At 46.5% G+C, this 21063-nt stretch overlaps 1 protein-coding gene across 1 annotated transcript in view; it reads left to right on the top strand.

The window, feature by feature from the left end:
• TTPA (alpha tocopherol transfer protein) overlaps positions 1–13417 on the top strand; it is a 564225-nt gene extending 550808 nt beyond the window's left edge. Inside the window, exon 5 of the mRNA XM_069621108.1 lies at positions 4112–13417. Within this exon, the coding sequence (XP_069477209.1) occupies positions 4112–4285 (174 nt within the window). The 3' untranslated portion in view covers positions 4286–13417. The remainder of the gene's footprint in view (positions 1–4111) is intronic.
• The last annotated feature ends 7646 nt before the right edge of the window (positions 13418–21063 follow it).

Below are 21063 nucleotides of genomic sequence, written 5' to 3'. Positions count from 1 at the left end.
CAAGGCCGCTCGGGCAGTTGCCTCTTTGCCCTCCGGTAACGCCGCAGCCGCTCCTACTCAGTCATGAGGCCATGTCCCATGGTTCGCCGGTTGGGGGAAGGCTGGCGCAGCATCTTGTAGAGTGGCAAGCCATTACTTCAGATGTGTGGGTTCTGGAGATCATAGCCCACGGCTACTGTCTTCCCTTTCGGCACAGGCCTCGCGACAATCCACCGGGGAACCTCTCTTTGAAGTGTCCGGATCCGCTCCTTGCGCAGGAAATTCAAGCCCTGCTGGAGAAAGGCGCTATAGAACTGGTGCCTGTAGCGGAGAGGAACAGGGGTTGGTATTCCCCTTATTTTTTGATTTCCGAGAAAGACGGGGGATTGAGACCCATCATGGACTTGCGCGGTTTGAACAAACTCCTCAGGAAGGACAAGTTCAAGATGGTTACTCTCTCTCAAGTCCTCCAGGCCCTTCAGCTTCAGGACTGGTTGGTATCACTCGACCTCAAGGATGCTTACTTCCATGTGCCGATCCATCCCAAGCACAAGAAGTACCTGAGGTTCGCGGTTGGCGACTCGCACTTTCAGTTTCGGGTCCTGCCGTTCGGATTGACCTCCGCCCCGAGGGTTTTCACCAAGCTCATGGTGGTGGTGGCAGCGCATCTCAGGCAAGGGGGGATTCACGTCTACCCCTACCTGGACGATTGGTTGATCAGGGGGAGCTCTCCCGAGCAAGTCCTGGATCATCTGTCCGTCACCTGCCACTCCCTTCACAGGCTGGGCTTCTCCCTCAATTTAAAGAAGTCCCATTTGACGCCAACACAGAGGCTCCAGTGCATCGGGGCAGTGCTCGACACTTCCCTGGGGCAGTGTTTTCCTCCCCAGGTGAGGGCTCTTCACATTCAGCAGATGGTGCACAAGTTTCAGCATGCCCAGACGCTCCCAGCGTTCGAGTTCTTGAGGTTGCTCGGCCTCATGGCATCCTGCATTCTTCTGGTGTCAGAGGCTCGCCTGCGCATGAGATCTTTGCAGTGGGCACTCAAGATGCAATGGTCGCAGTCCTCCGGCAGGATGTCGGACCCGATTCAGGTGCCGCCCTCGGTCGCCCAGGACCTTCTGTGGTGGGCCGTCGAAGGCAAGTTGATGAAGGGGGCTCCATTTTGGCTTCCCTGGCCGGAGGTGTCGATCGTGACGGATGCATCCCTCTCGGGATGGGGAGCTCATGCCAACGGGCTGACAGTCAGCGGTCGTTGGTCTCCGTCGGAGTCCAGACTCCATATCAATCTGTTGGAGCTGAGGGCCGTCAGGCTAGCCCTGAAGGCTTTTCTGCCGACTGTGCGAGGAAGGAATGTCCTGATCCTGACGGACAACACGGTGGCCATGCACTACCTCAACAAAAAGGGGGGGGCAGGGTCACTTCCTCTGTGCAGGGAGGCGATGCAGCTCGAGTTCTGGGCCATCCAGCAGGAAGTTTCGGTCTCGGCAGTTCATCTGGCCGGAGTCGAAAACGTGACGGCGGACACTCTGAGCAGGCAGAGCGCGATCTCTCACGAGTGGGAGTTGGCTCAGGAGATTCTCCTGGAGATCTTCGACCTTTGGGGGACCCCTCAAGTGGATCTCTTTGCCTCCAGTGTCAACCGGAAGTGCGAGAGGTTCTGCTCGCGGGAATTTCCTCCGAAAGGAGCCTTAGGAGACGCGTTCGTGGTGGATTGGTCGTTCCCGCTGCTGTACGCGTTTCCTCCAGTCCCCGTCATCCGGCAAGTGCTGCGGAGGTTACGGAAGTTCGGTTCCCGGATGATCCTCATTGCTCCGGCGTGGGCTCGGAGGACGTGGTACCCGGACCTTCTCGACTTGTCCATCTGCCCTCCACGTCGTCTTCCCTACCGAGACGATCTGCTCTCACGGGAGGGGGGTCTGGTTCTCCATCCAGAGGTCAGATCCCTCAACCTTCACGCTTGGCTTCTGAAAGGTTGAGGTATAGGGATTGGGACCTCCCTGAAGACGTGATGGAGGTGTTGCTTTCGGCCCGAAGGCCAGCAACTAAGTCTCTGTACCGTTGCCGTTGGCGTAAGTTCTGCGACTGGTGCAGAGTTCGGAATGTGGATCCTTTTGCATGTGACATCCCCATGGTTCTGTCCTTTTTGCTTTCTTTGGCCCACAGGGGCTTGCAAGTGGGTACCGTTAAAGGTTACCTGGCGGCGCTGTCCATCTTTAAGCGCTCGTCTGATGAGTGTTCTTACTTTAAGATCCCTTTAATTTCACAGTTTCTCAAAGGGCTCACTAATGTGTTCCCTCCGTCACCTTTCCTAGTGCCCGGTTGGGATTTAAACCTTGTTCTTAGGTTTCTTATGGGTGCTCCGTTTGAGCCTTTACATTCTTGCCCTTTGAGGCTGTTGACTCTGAAAACTGTGTTTTTAGTTGCGGTTACTTCCGCTCGCAGAGTGAGTGAGTTACAGGCACTTTCAGTTAAGCCACCCTTCACTGTTTTCCACAAGGACAGGGTTGTCCTTCGTGTTCGTCCTTCTTTTCTTCCGAAGGTGGTGACGGAATTTCATTTGGCCCAGAAGGTTGTTCTTCCGGCATTCTATCCTCCTCCGCATCCTGGTAAGGAAGAGGAGAGGCTCCATAGGCTTGATCCTAGGAGAGCTTTAAGCTTTTATGTTTCACGCATGTCCCGGGTCAGAGTGGACGATCAACTCTTTATTGGTTACGCTGGTAAGCGTTTGGGGCAAGCTGTGACGAAACAGACTTTGTCCCGCTGGATTATTTTGGCCATCTCGGAGTGTTACCGCTTGGCGGGTAAGGACCCACCGGCTGGCTTGCGGGCCCATTCTACCAGGGGTGTGGCTGCATCTACTGCGCTGCAGAGGGGTGTTCCTATTCGCAACATCTGTGATGCAGCCACCTGGGCTTCAGTACATACATTTGTACGGCATTATTCCCTCGATTCCAAAGAGGGCAGGATCTGGCCTTTGGCAAGGCGGTCCTTTGCTCTGCTATTTGATTGGCTATTCCAAATTTTGTTTGTAAATTCTTTCCCTCCTCCTTGCTCTGGTACTGCTTTGGGAGTCTGTCATAGATATGGAATACGTCGGAGGACCCAATCCCCTCGAAGAACAAGTTACTTTCTTACCTGGTAACGTTCTTTCGATGGGATGGTCCGACGACGTATTCCATATCGCTCCCGCCCTGCCTTCCCCGCTGCAGAATTTCTTTTGCGATTGCAGCTTACGTTCCGCAAGGCTTTGTGTCTGACTGGCAGTTGACTTATGTCACACGTTCTGGGGGGAAAAAACTACAACTGAGGCTACAGGCGTCGTGCGTCCTACTTATCACATCGGATGACGTCGGACGTCGGAGGAGGTCCTCGACGTCGGCGCATCTACGTCATCGACGCAGGACGCAGACGCCGGAAAAGTTTCCGAAGCAGCACAGCTGTGGTGATTACCTGTCATAGATATGGAATACGTCGTCGGACCAGCCCATCGAAAGAACGTTACCAGGTAAGAAAGTAACTTGTTCTTTCTCTGTGTTACAACTAACCAGTGATTCATGACCTTTCGGAGATTTGCCTGCGTATCCGTCCACATTACCAAAATTGGACATGGAGGTTTATAATTGATTTGTGTTTCCAATCTGTGCGGATCCTTTCTGGTGTACTAGAGGTGTGGGGCTGATTGATGGTTTAGAAACTGATATTCATCCCCGGACTACTGGTGCCGCGGAAGTTGCAAATGGGATATCCAGAATAAACCGGTCTTATTTTAACATCAGTCTTACTATAACTTTAGGGGGGGCTTTTAGGTAACAGAAATGCACCCAAGCACATGGTGTTTGCTTCAATAAACTGAGTTTCATTTACATTCAACGCCCCCACTACCCTCCTCCAAAGCATCCTAACATTGATATTTCACACGGCCATCTGTTATGGTTATTGGCAACCTGCTGCTTACAGGCTGAACCGCTTTTTTTTCAAACTGCAATACAAAGATGCCTTGAGCTCTTTGGTCATGCAGCTGTGAATCATTAATTGCCTTAGTGACAGCTGATGTGATACATGGCATGAAGCAGAGCACCGTCAAATGCTTGGAATCACCTAATCACTGTTTTTTTATTTGTTGTTTTAGATCCACATGCATGGCAGTGACTATGTTCAGAGTCTACAGCAGAACTTTGGACCCGATATCCTTCCTTTGGAATATGGTGGCGAGGGGTGTAGCATGGACGAGCTGTGCCAGGAGTGGACAGATTTTATAATGAAATCAGAAGACTATCTTCTGGGAATTTCTCAGGTTGCCTAGCCAGAGCGTGCAAATTATCACTGAATCATACCCTCGGATCGTCACAGCATTGGCAACGCCGATCGAGTAAAATGAGTCTTCTGGACTAATGGATGCCTTTTTTTCATGTCATGGTGAATGTAGCACTACAAACTGTACTTCTGTCCACAGCGCACACGCCTTTGAGGTTTAAAGAGACATAACACGCACAGTTACAATAGAGCAATCTGACGATGGTACAGGATGGAAAAACAAATTGGTCATTGGATATTAATGACCAAAATGTAGGGGAAGCGCAGGGTATGATTTATAACTGCCATTTCACAAGTACCCTTTTATTTTATTTTGTACACAAATATAGTATTTTGGGCAAAAACACTGATTTGACAGTTTGAGAAAGAAACTGATTTCTACTAACAAGCCCCTGAGTTTACCCAACCCCAGGAAAAATAGCACCAAGCTATTTATGCCTGGGATTAATTTTCCATTAATTTGTGTTTTGTTTTATATTTTAAGGGTCAAACTGTAGTTTACATTTTACAGATATAACTTATGTATAATGGTTCTGTCGGCTCACTTAATTCGAGCTGGATGAGTAAGATTAAGAAAAAGGATGGTTGTTGTGCCTTTTTAGTTTGGATTGACTGGTGGAACAGTCACCAGTCCCAGCTCTCTGTAGATTCCTGATGTGATTGGCTGCGCTAAGTGACGCCTCTGCAACCGTCCATGCTGTGTGCATCCGGCTGCACGCAAAGTAGCGCGCCTCAAAAGGATACACATTGCATTAGTTTAGATTAACATAATGAAATGCACTTCTTTTGAAAATAGAGTAAACTCGATTGTGTTTTGCAATAAACATTGCAGATCTGAATGGGGGAAAATGCCCTCCCACTACTACTTTAGGTTTGCAAAACACTAGCTACGCTGAAATTGTTTCATATATTTGAGGAAGGATGGCTGAAGGGCAACGCCTTTGTCTTGGAAGCAAGACAACGCAGTGCAACATAGGTTCAAATCCCAACCCTGCGCTTAGAAACCCCTCTTTGGTATTAAGCGCGTTATATATAAATGTACAATTACAATGTTTTTAAAAACCGGTGACTGTGAAACCATAATACTGTGAGAACATTTTAAATGTTATGCTTTTTATTTACCATTATCTTGCTCCAGATGAGGGAAAATGCATACCCCTTCTGCACGTCTCTAGTATCAACAACTGCTTTTCAGCTGAGGAGAGATTTGCCTTCGTGGTTTTAAAATCGTTTTGGCGAATAGTTTTTACTGAGAAAGTAAGAATCCCGATAATGCAGTTTCGCATTTCGGAATGTTCTGTGGACTCGCACTTCAGGGAAGTGTTACATGCAATGCTTCTGAACGGTGCTATTGCTGCTTGTGATTTGCTGTACCTTCAAGGTCAACGCGTCTACTGTGGGTGCTTGAGGGAGCGCAAGAGCCCTGTTGCCCCAAGCTCGCAATAATGTTACACTGCACAGGGTCTGGTGTTCTATGAAAGCTTGCGACAACTATGCAAGATCTTTGCATCTGAAGCCATAATTACTTGAACTATTATGGACCTTAAATCCTCCAATTAATTGTTTGAAGAGTTGTGTTTTTGTTAATTGCAAATATTATAACGATTTTCTAAACGACGTACAATTGTATACCTTTACCTCAGGATAACCGCTCTTCATGCATTCCTACTCAAATGTGTCTGTCTGGAGTGTCTAATAACAAACTGGAAAGGCCCCTACAGATTGTAGAGGCCCTACTATGCATTATACCACTCCCCCTTATTATTTTACTTCGTCAGGGCGGCATAGTCTGGCAAAGAGGAATTGCATGTGGAGATTCCTTTTCTATGATACTGCTGCTCCGTCCCTTACATCATTGCACTTTAAGTGGGGGCTGGTGTGGTTCCACACTTCCATCGAGCCAACATTGTCTTCGACACACCAAACGGGTCCACAGGCCTCAACTCTGGCTTCCACTGGCACTGCCCAAAAGAAGAGCATCGGGAGGGTGATCTTATGTGTGCCAGTGCCAAGCATACCGCTGCACTTTGTGTAGCCTGGCTACTGAGGACAACGACTGCGGAGAGTGGGGCGTCAGGGGCTCTGCATGAGACCTGCAGAGTCAAGACTGGGACACAAATAAGCCCAGGCAGCAACCAATCGACCACAATTTTGAGAACAGAGATTTGAGACTTTTTTCAGGATAAAAAAGGTTGAATAGGACCATGGGTATATTTTGGGGAAAAGTCGCGACAAATGGTTCATTTAAAGGGACCTTGGGTCATCATCACTATTGAAAACTACCAGCTGCAGAATGCTTGCATTAATCCTGATCCGGCTGGCGCAGCTGGTTAAAATAAAATCAGGCCACACTAGCCTGCAAAGCCAGCCCTAGTGCCTTAAGGTACAAGCCCAGAGACCTGCCTCTGTGTTAATGTGCTCCATCGGAGGTGGGCCTGCTGCCACTGTGGGACCATCAATTACATTGTACGCCTGCTTTCCACCGATCATAGACTACCATGCCTTACAGCTCAAGGTGAATACCTTGAATGTCAAAGGGGGACCCATTTAAAACCACTACCTCACCACACAAGCTATAGATCCAAACATATAATGCCGGTAAGATAGCTCAGCAGGTTGAGCACTCGCTGCTGTGATCTGAGCGTGATCTGCAGGTCGCAGGTTCAAATCCTGGCAAGGCCAACTCAGGTTTTTATCCTTCCGAGGTTGATAAATGAGTACCAATTTAAGTTGGGTGATATTGTATGTAAATATGTGCTCTGTAAAGCCCTTTGGATAAAGGTGCTATATAAATAACACATCATTATCATTATATACACAGCGCCCACAGTTAACGGGACACGTTTCTTTCTATTTTATTTTCCACCCCTATTTTCTCAAAGTAAAACCATTGTTTTTGTGAAATGCAACTACAGGCCTTTGCTTTCTGTATTTGTCATATGCAGTTACACAGTCATTATACAACTGAGTGTATGCCTGTGTCCTAACGAATGTAGAGTTTATTTACCCCTTCGACGCTGAGCTGTCAGCCAGTATGGAAAAGAACTAACTGCAGTTTAAGAGGATGTCAAAAACGCACATTGGGATCCATTGGTAGTCATTCAGGTGCTTGATTTCTCTAATCACACCCACCCAATGTTTACATTTTTACAGCACCCTGTTGGGCAACGTTTTAGTTAGCTTTGATGAGTAGCTCCCAGGACCCCCATTGTCAGGCCTTGACCCCGCCCCCGTACCTGGAAGGAGACGCGGGACACAGGTCTCGATGGTTCAGGTTCCCGGCACGCACTGGCAAGCCTGGGGACGCCCACTTTATTAACTGCACATGCGCAACGGCCAACATTACATTCACGCTCACATGACATCGTCACAGGAGCCTTCTCATAATCACCATTGTTCAGTTGCTAGAAGGCTCTCCATGCTGCGCCATTGCCAGTGGTCTGTGCCAGAAGATTGCTGTCTTTGCATGAACAGCACCAACTCGGAGGTCATGATGCTCTGCATCCAGATTACACGGCCACAGGCGTTGGAAACTGCCCCCGCAAGGTCAGAAACTGAAGATCCTGGATGTTCGGATTCGATCGTTCTGTCGCCAAATCACAGCAGTTGCAAAAACCACCTTGCTGGGTCTTTAACAGCTGGATTATTTCACCACAACTTATGCTGAGGCCCCCAAAGAAAATGAGCCGAAAACACCAGAGAATTTCGGAATCCATCAGCCAAGATGTGCATATCGTGCACCATCTCTTTAGCATATAACCCTGAGCAACACTGGCGTACGATGGAACACAGCATCCATGAATGCAAACCTGACCAGAAACAATGGGAGTGAAAGAAACAAGAAGGCAAAACCTTTGGGAGTCATCTTTGTGTCTCTAACACCCAAGCAAGCCCACAACCTGAGGCTTTACAAAGCCTACCATGCTTCAAAATAGTTTTGAAGACAAGGGCCTCACAGTGCCTAACACACTCACACAATGAACGTGATTGTGTGTAAGGTGCTGGGGGGTCCCTTGGGGCAGGTTTGCCTTTTTTACTGGGCATCTATAATAGCAATTTACAGTTTACTTTACAATTACTTTACAATTTACTTCTGCCCGTGTTATTCTTCCTTTATAAAAAAGCATAGCAAAGCCTAATCATATGTTGGTCGTGATTACTGCCATGTTTTTGGAGCATCATAGTTCTCAGATGATGCTAATTTGTATACCGCTCTGGCTGTATTACCAAAACCTTCTACTGCTGCAAGTGCAATTAGCACTAGGGCAAACATAGTGCCAAACCCTATTCTTTCAATGCGTTTATGCACCAACGCTAACTGCTATGACTAGGGCAAGCATTGCCCTGGTGCAAAAATGCACTAGGGCAGTTTATCCTGTAGTGTTATTAGCACATGCACCAGTGCAAGGGTTCTGTAATAACACCCTTATCTTTCTAGTCCACTAACCAGTTCCATAAGTGCCCATCTTGTGAGGTTTCTCAAACCCCACCCCCTACTTATAATAGGGGACACTATTTTTAAACAGCAAAACAGTGTCCTTAACACTTCACATAATGTAGCACTTTATATGTACTTGTGTTCCCCTACATCTTAATGTGGTTCTATGTTTCTCTTCCACAATTCTTATAGTGGACGGTTTGCTTGAGGCAATTTCATCATTGCCATTTTAATCGTGGTCTTCTTTCTTCTAATGAGACTGTACCCTGCATACACCCCTTTCCACGACCTTGCCCCACCCCCTTGACCCACCCCTGCATACTCCCATCTCCTTGGCACTAACCAGCATACATTGAGACAATTGAGTTAGACCTCTGCACTGATAAGCACATCCACGACCCAAACATACGTCTAGTGACAGTAAATGGACTGCTCTGGTTAGACCTTATCTGCAGCAGTGTATCCAGGTCGCATCTCCATTAGGATACAAACACATTGGACACCGTTCTGCAGAGAGCTTTACAACGGTGCATATTGTAAAAGTGTAATTAAATTAGCAGAGACTTGATAACATAACTGTATGCACCAGGGAAACGGAAGAAGTAGAGGGCCATAACCAAATTCATTACAAGACTTGAGGATCTTTCAGCATAACACTACTCCTAGAAATGCAGAGGGGGTAAAGGGGGGAGGGTAAGGTTTGAAAATATTGTTTCACAGAAAGGGTAGTTAAATACATGGGCAGTCCTGCCAGCAGAAGGGGTGAAAGTAAAACTAGTATATAGAATTATAGATCTGTAGCTGGGTTCCAAATGACACCTGGTAGCCGATGAAAGCGAACCTTGAGTTTAATAGATCATCAAGCGGGACCCCGAGGTGAAATGCTCCCTGCATTTGAAAGCTACCGATCTATAGTTTTATCTTCTAGATGTCTCAAACCCCCCCACCCGCACGCCTCCACCCCCACACACACTCGTTTTTCACCACCTGTGCACTCCTTTATGGATCAGCATTGCAGGGGGTGTAGAGTGGGGGCATGATTAAACTAAACACAACATTACAAGTTCACAGGTTTCCTCACCCCATAACAACCCACAATCGAAATTAAACAAAATCCTTGCCGAGGAAATGTTGTATCCCCCTGCCGGAATGTTACAGCAGTTGATTTTGAAGTCCATAACGCTCTGCCATGATGCCTTGGCAGGAGGGTGCAGCGGTCAGAAAGGGAGCAATTTAGGAGACAGCCTAGCACCCGGTGCTCATAGAATTATGCCCCTCTCAAACCGTCAACCCGCTGGCTATATGGCTATTTATATGCTCTAAGCCATTCTTTAGCGCCATCTGTTTTTACTCGGGCCCATAATTTGGGTCTTCTGGGCACATACATTGCCCCCAGGTCTAGGCTATAACACATGGAAGAGAATCTTCAAATATGGTTCATAGTTTAATGCCCAGTGGATACCCTCTGCGGCACAATTTCTATTTACAAAGATTAGAGTTCTTATGTTCTGTGTATTTCAGCGATTTGCAGGGGTACTCCTTCTGCTCGTCTTCCCCTTTGTTTCTGAAAGAGCACAGAAAAGCCTAATCCTATGTTGGTCGTGATTATTGCTGTCATGTTTTTGTAGCGGCATAGTTCTAGGATGATGCTAATTTGTATACAGCCACGTCTGTATTACAGAAATGTTCACTGCTGCAAGTGCAATTCGCACTAGGGCGCAGAAAACATTCTTTTAATATGTCTGCACCAATGCAAGCCCACTTTGACTAGGGCAAGCATTGCCTTGATGCAAAAAGGCATCTAGGGCAGTGTATGCCCTAATGCAAATAGCACTTGCACTAGTGCAAGGCTTCCGTAACACCCCTACGTGCCCATCTTCTGGTGTTTCTGGAACCCCACCACACTTTCAATTGGGGGACACTATTTCTAAACATAGCAAAATGGTGTCCTTAACATTTTACATAATATAGCGCTTATGTTAATTTATTTCTAGCTGAAATGACGTTAAAGCAAAAAAGCCAATTCTCATACGACTGTGCAGATTTTTAGGGGGGCATTGTCTCACCACAGAGGGAGAAGGGCTTAGTGCCAACACAAGGAATTCACAAGCAGCCTCATCATGCATACCCAAGTGTCCGGCACATTCGCGGCTGAGTTGATAAAGGGCTAGTCGGACATCCACCATAGAATATTCAGTGTGTCTTTTCCAGTGAAGCACTTTAAAGGGCTATCAATGCAAATGCAGTTTTTATATTCACACCACCTTGTGAGGCAGAAAAAAATGGAAATGCGTATGCCACGCATTCGTTTTAGGCGGGAAAATTAACCCGACTGCATTGAATATGCCCTTGCACCTGCTTTCCAACAGAGAAGACACAGGTGCAAGGGAATGTGCATAGGGACCGGCGTAGGGGGAAGCCCGCCTCTGTGTTTGGGATGCACATGGCCACTACCTGCATTCTGTGGGCGCACGTCATCACGACAGTGGATCGGAGTATGCACAGTCATGGGCACGTGCACACCCACTTCTGCACACCAGTGCGCCCGCAGAATGCAGGTGTTTTCTCGACTTGCCCAGAGCACATGCAAGTGGAGGTAACTTGTGCATGAATCAGGACTTAAAGGAATAGTGCACTTAGAAATATTATTGGCTAAAAAGATGGGCAATAGTCAAAAACATAGTTTAAACATATTTTGAATGAAAGTTACTATGTAAACAGTTTGAGCAAACGAGGCTCAAAGCGTTTACATGGGAGCATCCATTTTACCATTTCAGGCAGCCTGCTCAGCTCTGCCCTGGCGGCACTAAACAAGCAGCAAAAGCCCCCTACTAGGAGCTTTTGCTTACTGCAGCCAGAGCAGAGCTGAGGAGGCTGTCTTCACTTTCATTTTACGTTTTTGGTGCTCCCCAAGCAATCACAGAAAACGTAAAATGAAGACAAAAAGCAGAGGCGCTACAATTAAAAATACAACGTTGTTGTATTTGTGATTGCTGTGGTTGGAAAACCACGGAAATCATAAATACAACAATGTTGTTATTTTGACTGCGGCGGCTTGCACGTGGAGTCTCCTGGGCTCCCCCAACCCTGGGTGAGTCCATGAGGCTTCAAGCGAAAGCCACTGCAGTTAGAATAACAACGTTGTTGTATTTGTAAATACCGCAGCATTTACAAATACAACAACATTGTATTTCTCACTGAGGCAGCTTTCGCTTGGAGTCTTCTGGACTCCCTCAGGGTTGGGGGAGTCCAGGAGACTCCACGCGAAATCTGCCGTAGTGAGAAGCACTGTGGCATTTCAAAACACACCCACGTTGTGTTTCTGCCTGCAGCAGCTTTCACTTTGAGTCTCCCGGGCTCCCAGGGGAGCCCGGACCACTCCAGGTGAAAGCTGCTGCAGGCAGAAACACTGCGGCATGGAAACACAACCGCGTTGCGTTTCTGACTGCAGCAGCTTTCACTTTCAGTCTCCCGGGCTCCCCAACGGGAGCCCGGGAGACTCAAAGTGATGGCCACGGCAGGCAGAAACACAGCGTGGTTGTGTTTAAAAAATGCTGCGGTTTTTCTTTCTAAGTGTCTCGGGCTCCTCCGGCTCGGAGGAGCGCGAGAAACTTAGAAAGAAAACCGCAGCGTTTTTAAATACAACAACGTTGTATTTATGTTTGTGGTAGCTTCAGCTTGGAGCGGGCTCCAAGCTGAAGCTACCGCAAACATAAATACGTTTTAAATGCTGCAGTTTTCTTTCTAGTTTTCCAGGCTCCTCCAGCACGGAAAACATAGAAAAGAAACTGCAGCTAGTGCTTAAGAAATGAAGAAATAAGCACTTGCCGAGATGCCGCTTTCCTGCCTAGAGTCTCTGGTCTCCGTCCTCCGGCACCAATGAAGCAGAAGCCACCCAGTGGTAGCTTTTGTTTATTACAGCTGGCTGGCTTTTGCTTCATTAGTGCCGCAAGGGCAAGCACAGGAGGCATCCATTTCACAAAATGGATGCCTCCTAGTGTTTCCCATTTTTAAGTTTGAGCTTCATTTGCTCAATACTTTACATAGGGACTTTTTTTAAAAATATTTTTTTAGATATATTTTTGATTATTGGCCATCTTTTTAGCCAATAATATTTCTGAGCGCACTATTACTTTAACAATATGCCCCTATCAAAGATTTTTGGTTGCGTGCTTCACGCCATATGTAAAAAAGATCTTACATGCCCACGTGTAATGAGTGCAGTGTGACATGTGTGCACGGGACACGGATATAGCTACATGATTTGGTGGGGAACACAGTAGAGTAAGATTCTTGATCAACGTGAAGGAATACTTGATGCCTTGCAGCAGCAAATATAGAAAACATGCACTTAACATTGATTATTTTCTTTTAAGGAATCCTCCTTTCGTTTCACATGTGTTGAACTACAAGGCGAGGTGGCAGGAAGTGTTTACATGTTAATCCAAGCCTGCAATGAAATTGGCACCCAAGGTCTATGGATTCCAGCATAACAAAGGTGTCTCTGTGTGTGTTTGCCAGTAGCACTGTGTCCTTAACATGCATACAACGCTATTGCACTGTACCACTGGGGCCTTAATGAGAAGCTTGCTGCACTACAGGCAAACTGCATTGTTTTAAAATGTTTTGTAAATGTTAATTTGAGTCGTATCCTATAAATAAAATCTATATATTGTAGACAAAGTTGTTTCATTTATTTATAAACCCCACATAGTGCTTCTCCGAATATAGGTTTCTTTTTTAGGTTGGGAGCTCTTGGTGGTGTGTGGCAGAGGGACCCATGTGTCAATCAGCTGCTCGGTAATAATGCCCACAATGTTTCTCATTGGGTTATTCCGTCTTGGCCATGCCCCTCATTGCTATGCTCTTCCCACTCTAGCCAAAAAGAGACACATTTCCACAACACTTCCCTGCAGGCCCCAAAATAGGATTTTAATTGTGTGAATAAAGATGTTCAGTGTGTCTGCAGCTGAAAGAGAATTAACACGTCCTATGGGTGCAGTCAGTTTTAAAAGACGTTTATTCACATAGTAAAATAATATTTAGGGACTTTAAGTTAAGAGCAAGAGCATTTTACTTGTTCCTAATGACCTTTACAAAAACTCCAGTTGAAATGGTAGTTTTCTGTTTGAAAAGGAGGTCAGGCAGGTCTTTAAAATAAAATGTATGTAGCCCTACAGAGGCCTGCCCTCCTCCACATGAACCTAAATATTTTGAAAGTGTTAAACATTTTTTAAGAAACTGCTAGGAAAAATATAGTGGAACTGAGGGGGCAGAGGGCGTGGGGGGGGGGGCTGCTATGTACCTGCCCTATCCTGCAAGACCCACATTATATTTTGCAAGCGTTAGTAACCGCATTTTTAAGGAAACACCTGGACCGATAGAAATAGTATTTGTTCTTTTTGTGTTGGTCAAAACAAATTCCATACAATAAGTTTCACTCTTGTAAAACCATAGAAGGTTTGTGCGGAGAGGACAGCTCCACCCGCACCGGGCTCCAAGTCATGACTACTTTTGTTTTCTGGTTGCAACGCGAAAGTGAGCATTACTTTGAGGTACATGAACCACAAAAGAAGTATAACAACTCTGACAGGGCCAACATTGCTCTTTTCCCCCACAGAGCTGGTGGCATTTATTTCTTTTTTTTTAAGGATCTGCCTGGTCCTACTTGGACAAAGAAAACCCTGTTTCTAAGAATGTTGGAAGGGCCCCTAAAAAGAAAGGACATCATATATTTATTTTACGTTAGCAGAGCGCCCAAAACCTACTCTCACAAGGCGCTGGTTGCATGGGGAAGGGTTGAGGGGAGGCTGGAGGTCAGGTGGGCGAGGGCGGAGGGAGGTTGGCAGGAGGGAAGTAGTATAATACCAGAAAGGTTCATAGCAGAATAAACTGCCTTTTAGTTGTTTTCTGAAAGGCCAATATAGAGGCCCAGAGCGCATGTGAAGGGGTAAGTTGTTGCACAAACGGGCGTCAATGACTGGGAAGCTGGATCCCCCGGCTCTAGTGTCTGAACTTCTGACGCCAAGAGGTATGTAAATATAAAAAGTACGAAAGTACGAACACACAAATCCTCTGTTTACAAAGCACACACTCGGGACTCGCTAATTAATGTCTGGCAGCACCTATTTGTCAATGCTTACCCCTACCAACTCCGGAAATAAAGAACACATTTTACAAGGACAAATCTACTGGCTTTACCCTTGTTTGCTTTTTTGTTCCATGGATACAGGTACAAACACTAAGAGGAGGGTGCACATTGTTTCGCTACATGTGGTATTTCATGGACACATGTCATTGTCCATATAACCGGAGTCCTGTCCATATAACGGGGTTGAAGATATATACATGTATATTTTATCTTTAAGACTTTCTTGTCCTTAAATGAAAATCCTGGCTTAGTTTCCAAGTTTAAGGTCGTCTGTTACTTAAAAAGCAGCGCGTGGAGGGAACAGCTTAAATCGAGCTCACTATGAAATGGGAAAAGCACGCTCGCCCCAATGCTTCTGCCGTGTTACCTACTTTCCTGGTGTCTTGCACGCGACAGGAATGATGTGAGCCTCGTTTGCACAGCCCGTTCTTCACGCGGTCTGCCATTTGCAGAAAGCCCAGTAGCACAGAGGTTGAGCTGCGGTACTTTCTGTCCTGTTCATTTCCCCAAGTGCCAACATGTGTGGAAACGCCGCGTGCCCTGCTGCCAGAGGGGCGAGGGCAGGGATTTCCAAGTGCACACTGTGCCACAGAGGCGAATTTACTAACTGGAGCCAGACGATCTGCGCCCTACTCCCCTCGTCTGCACTTGACAATAACAAGCATGTCATTTTGGATTAGTCACCAGCTCTCTGGTTCAAACTGTAAATATGTGTAATGCATATAAAGTACATATAACGGTATACTGTGTTGTCAACTAGCATCCAGAATTGGTGCCCTCCCTCCTCCCCGTTTTATCTGCATTCTCAGCTAGATCCCATCTTATTTTCTGAAGTCTCTTTTAGATCCCACATACTGTAATCGTTTAAAGGCTCTGCAAACTACAACTCCCATCAGGCATAGCTGGCATAGTCGATGGTGAGTGATCATGGGAGTTGTAGTCCAAAACACCTAGAGAGCCATAGGTTGCAGAGCCCTACAGTATGCAGAACTCCTCAAGCACAAGAAGGTCCAGCTTCAATACTTGAACCCTGGAAGGTGTTCTACTGCTGCTTGAAGATACTGCTGGATTACATCAAGTTGCTGTAAACAGAAATGATTTCTAAACGGGCTGTTTGGCTGATGCTTGATGAGTGGCAATGGGTTACACATGGTTGAAAGACTACTAAATCAAGAGAGGAACACTTTCAATATATATGCTTCACATTGGCGAGCACCCAGTCCCGGTCTGCCCGTTTTACCTGTGACAACCTCTGCCTAGGACAGCAGTGAACATCAGCAAATATAAACTCTCTTTGGGGGTTATCTCTGTTTTACTGGGAGTTGTGAACACAAGACAGAGTTCTCTGCACACCTATGTAAAGATGATTAAAAGGGTATAGCATCAGGAATTAGTATTTTATGGATACTATTGTTTGTATCATGAGGGTTTGGCGTTTCTGACCATTTGTTGGTGTGGTACACTGGGACATTTAGTAGGCATGACATTCTTAAGGAAGACTAGACAAATGGAGGGCAATGGGAAGGGAAAACGTACAGGTAAGAGTTATGCTTACTACAAAGCATGTGTGAACCATGGCTTAACAGCACAATCTGTTCGGCCGTTATGGAGGTTCGCCAAGTTGAGGTTGTTCCAGGAGGTGTGGGCCCTGGTGTGGGATGAAAAGGGTAAGCGAGGTGTCGAAGTGCGGTCAGGTTTTGTGATTAGTACAAGAAGTCCTGATTCTCTGGCTTGGCTTAGTATCAAAATGTGTTTAGCTGTGAAGGTTGCCACTAGAGTAATTCCTCCAGATTTAGAGGTCTGGGACGGGAGGCAGGCTGAACCAAGGGAAGCAGTTACACTGGCAAAGCATCAAAGTCAAACCTGCCAGGGTGGTGGTCACTTGGGAGATGAGGCAGCAAGCAACAAAAAAGGTATTTGCTGGCTATCACGTCTATGCATCGGATGCATTAAGCCACTGGCGAGAGTTCATGTGAAGGACGTTTACGTGAAGGGGACCCCAGGTAAGGTGTCTATCATGGCTTTGCACTGTGCATTCAGCTGTGTAACTAAGGGGTTTGTGGGAAGGAGCAACGGGGGGGTCATAAGCTGTTGTTCCATGGCAATCTATGGCGGGGCGATCATTGTGTATGCATTCTTCCCCATAAGTGTTGCTGTGGAAGGGAAGTGAAGGGAGAAGATTCCAGGAGGGTTGTACCATGAAGCCGAGCAGGATCAACACCAGACAGGTGCGTAGACAAATGTATTAATAGTAGTTTCAACTTTGGCCAAAGTAAACCCCTCACAAATACTTCCCAGCTCTCTGGGAATATTTCGTAAGTAACTAGCACTCAGATCAACATATTGGGTTCTCTTGGGCAGCACCTAAAGAAACAGGATAGCTGCTCCTTTTTCAACAAGTCTCAGTTTCCAAACCCTCAGCCCGGGGTGAGCCAATTGTAGAAAATGTTGCTCATCAACAGGATGTATTCACCTCCAGGTTCAAATTGCAAAGTCATTGGTGTTTGTAATCTTCAATCCAGGGGATCCATTCCTGAGATATACTCCAAATTTCTGTCGCTCCCATCCCTGGGGTTTGAGTACCCCACTTGTGTCTTGAGTCTACATGCTTTAGATTCAGGCCCTCAGCTTCTCATCTGTGGCACCTGATAGAACTCTCACCTCGGTTTCGGGGGCCCATATGCACTCGCATGTTGCACCTGGGTTATCACATAAGTTAGGGCTGGGTGATACTGGGAAAGGCCCCCAAAGTTTTAACCGAGACAATGGCCACTTCAGATTGTATACCAGTAATAGATTAACCAGTTAGATTAAGGTGCCTTCTTCAGTACCTCCCTGTATTACATTCCTGGTTTTAGTCTCCAACTTTTCGGGCCTAGACTAGTTCCTTGACGAGCAGCAAGAGTCTTGTGCCTAAGGTTACCTTTCCTGCACCTTCTGTCCTCTCCTTCTTTCTCTCACTTCCTTGGAGCTTTGCCTTGTGTTTGCACACCACTCCTTCTTCACTCACATAACTTAGCCTTAGGGTATGCCTGCTTCCCTTTCACTTCACCCTGGTTTTCTCCTCGAGCCTCCTCTTTGATAGTCTCTTAATTTCTTCAACTCCTCCACTAACCTGCTCCACTAACCAGCACTAACATGTCCCCCTTTCCCCTCCAACATCTCCATCTCCCTTGATGCTACCCCAGTCTCCTCCTGAATACTCTTTCCTCTTGACTCTCCCTCCAATCTATCCCTGAATATCACCTCTCCTTTGAAGTAATCCCCAATATCCTCGAAAATAGTTCTCCTGCCTCTCGAATGGTCGCCCTCTAGGCTCATCTTTCATTCCCTTCTGGTATTTCCCCCGGCCACCTTCTTGCTGCTTCTCACTTTCCCCCTCCTTCTCCTTCCTACGGCCACCTTTCTCCAGCCTATTCCCCCTGCTTCACCTCAATCTACTGGCTTCCGCTGCAACTCTCTTCGAAGCTCATTCTCCGACTCTAAGCACCCACACTCGCCACTAAAAGGCCTGCAGTTTGTAGATCTAATTTGCCCCACCCCCTGCACTGCCTTTGCTTAACCTCACTAAGGTGCTTATCAGGCTTTGAATCAGATTTGGTTAAACAGCGATGATTCACAGTGGAATAGGGTCGTTCTTGGAATGTGATCCATCTTGCTCTTGGTCTGTTTCCTTGTAATTGCCTCTCCCCTGGAATCTGTTTAACCTCTGATTGCTTTCTATTTCTGAATCAACGTCCTGAGATCATGCTTTGCTTGCTTCTCAAGAATTCTTCATAAGGAATGTTTATGATGAGGTTGTCGGATGGGTTCTGTCTTCCCTGCGAATGGAATTGGGGAATGTTCTGCAAACCTAATGTGTAGCATGTTTTTCTGAATGTGCAGTTTAGATTTGGGAAGGTGATCGTGTTTTCTTCTGTTTGAGGTGGAAAATTCTAAATTGTACTGATGAAATTATCTATTACTTCATTATTATGAAATAATAGTGCCAACACAATGAATTTACAGACGCCTGTTGATTAATTGTATATAGGCGCTATATAAATGTGTTTTGAAGCGCTTCAAGGCAGGGAGGGAACAGGGTAGAATACAGTGACATTCTTACAAGTCCTTGTTACATTAAGAATGTGAAAGTAACTATCGTGCTTGGCCTAGTGACATTTCAGATAGTGCAAGAGCTTTGACCATGATAAGGCTGGGAAGGGGAGCAGGGGGAATGAGAACAGACAAGTGGCACTGTACTAAGCCTGATGACATTTCTGGTAGTGCCGGAATTTTACAAGAGGTGAGTGGGGGACAGGGAGTAGGAGAAGAACAAAACAAGCAGCTATCATACTTGGCCTGACAACATTTCAGATAGTGCTGGAGGGGGAGAGGGAGGAAAAAACAAATTAGGGCGGGGGGGAGACAAACAAGCTGTTAACATACAGGTCAGGCGACATTTCTGATACAGTAAGTGCTAAGGATATAGTGAGGGGAGAGGAGAGAGGAGGTGGAGGCAAGAAGAAGGATTAAAATAGGCAGACATCTCAAGCAAACGGGGGGGATGAAACACAACAGGCAGGAATACAGACATTAAGCAAACGGGAGCAAGATACAACAGGCAAGCAAACCGGCCCCCGGGAGGGGGGGGGGGTTGAGAAAAAGGAGAAAGAGATGTAAGGATAGGGGATAAAGATGATTTCAACTAGGCTAAATGCACGAAAACACAGCCAAACTTAAAACTAAGCTAAATGCATGAAAACACAGCCAAGTTTGAATAGCAAGCAGAATTCAGAAGCTAGCAGTGGGTGTGAACACGCAGTGTAATCAGAAGTGCAAACATGGGGGACAAGCAGAGAAGGACGCTGAGGCCAAAAGAAGGTAAAAGCGTGTCCAGACTAGGGAATGTACCCATAGTTAGAGAGGAGTGTTATGGAAATCCAGATTTCATAGGAGAGTGAGGTTGTAGCAATAAGGAAGTTCGAGTGCAGGGGTGACGAGAAAATACTTTAGTGTTCCGGTAGCGGACAGGGAGAGACGGGGGCCTTCGCTGTGGGCCTTGGTTGTCTGGGCCAGCTCCCACCTCCCTGTTGCTCCAAGTGGCTGAAGAAGGCCAATGCAACCAATGGGAGAGGGGGCAGGGGCTGGCCCAAACTCAGGAACAAACACATTTCAAATGGGTTTGTGATCCGGCCTTCTTGAAAGGCCTATAAGCATGCAGCGCACAATAGCACATGTGGGGACCCCCAAGAGGGTAATGCGCAAAGCGCAACAATTCTTGGCCTGGGGAGGCAGAATCAGATGTTGCACCAATTTAAAAAGTATTCAGCCCAAAAACAAGGTCAGTGGACAAAATGAGAAAATGCTCCTAAATGTCTCACTCCTACTCCAAAGAACACTGCAGGCCTAAGGGTGGATGTTGGCTGTGTTGAAAGGCGGCGGGGCGCCGACAGAGGGTCCGGCCCATTGAAGATGCAGGGAAGAATGCAGTCAGCCATGCATGGTCACATTCATAGATCCACAGGTACAGTTATTTATCAAAGAAAAATACATTGCAAAACAAAGTAAAAGCCAGCACACTGGCAAGCATGTTATGTCCTAAGTAGCTGACTGATCCGGTATTGAGGAATGTTCTAGTGGCTTCAGTGCCCTGTTTGTTTCTTATGAAGGTGTAGAGTGATTTGATGTGTAATATGACAAGGGTGAAACCTAGTTGCCAATTGCTATTGGCAGATCCATTTAGAATGTCCAAGCTGTCTCTTGTGTACAATGATATAGTCTTGAAGCAAAGAGTGAATGTACTCCCAGATCTTTTTGTTGAATGACGTGATCCCAGATATAATGGGTCTGCTTGGTGGGGAGAAGGACAATGTGTTTCTTTGGTTTTAATTCTTCTGTTATCATTTCCTCTTTGCGTGTTAAACTTGGCAAATCCTCCTTCTGCTGGGCCCAAGTATTACTTTGTCGGGGTTTAGGAACACCAGCCAAGGACACCTTGCGGGATATGGAGGTCCCACAAATACTATAGGTGATGACTTTTGGGAAAGGTTGTACCACATGGGTTCTTGGGTTTTGTGCTTAGATCCTCTCTCAAAGTGTCAGTGGCATGCTCAGGCTCCATGTGAAGAGCTGTTGCCAGAAGGCTGGGGCATGGCATGGCAGGGTAGACCAGAGAATCCTTAAAGCACCATCCCTG

This window comes from Ambystoma mexicanum, chromosome 5q (genome assembly GCF_040938575.1).
Source record: "Ambystoma mexicanum isolate Mex_15411 chromosome 5q, UKY_AmexF1_1, whole genome shotgun sequence".
NCBI lineage: Eukaryota > Metazoa > Chordata > Amphibia > Caudata > Ambystomatidae > Ambystoma > Ambystoma mexicanum.
The sequence above is the reverse complement of the archived record's forward strand: the minus strand, read 5'-3'. Positions and strand labels throughout refer to the sequence as shown.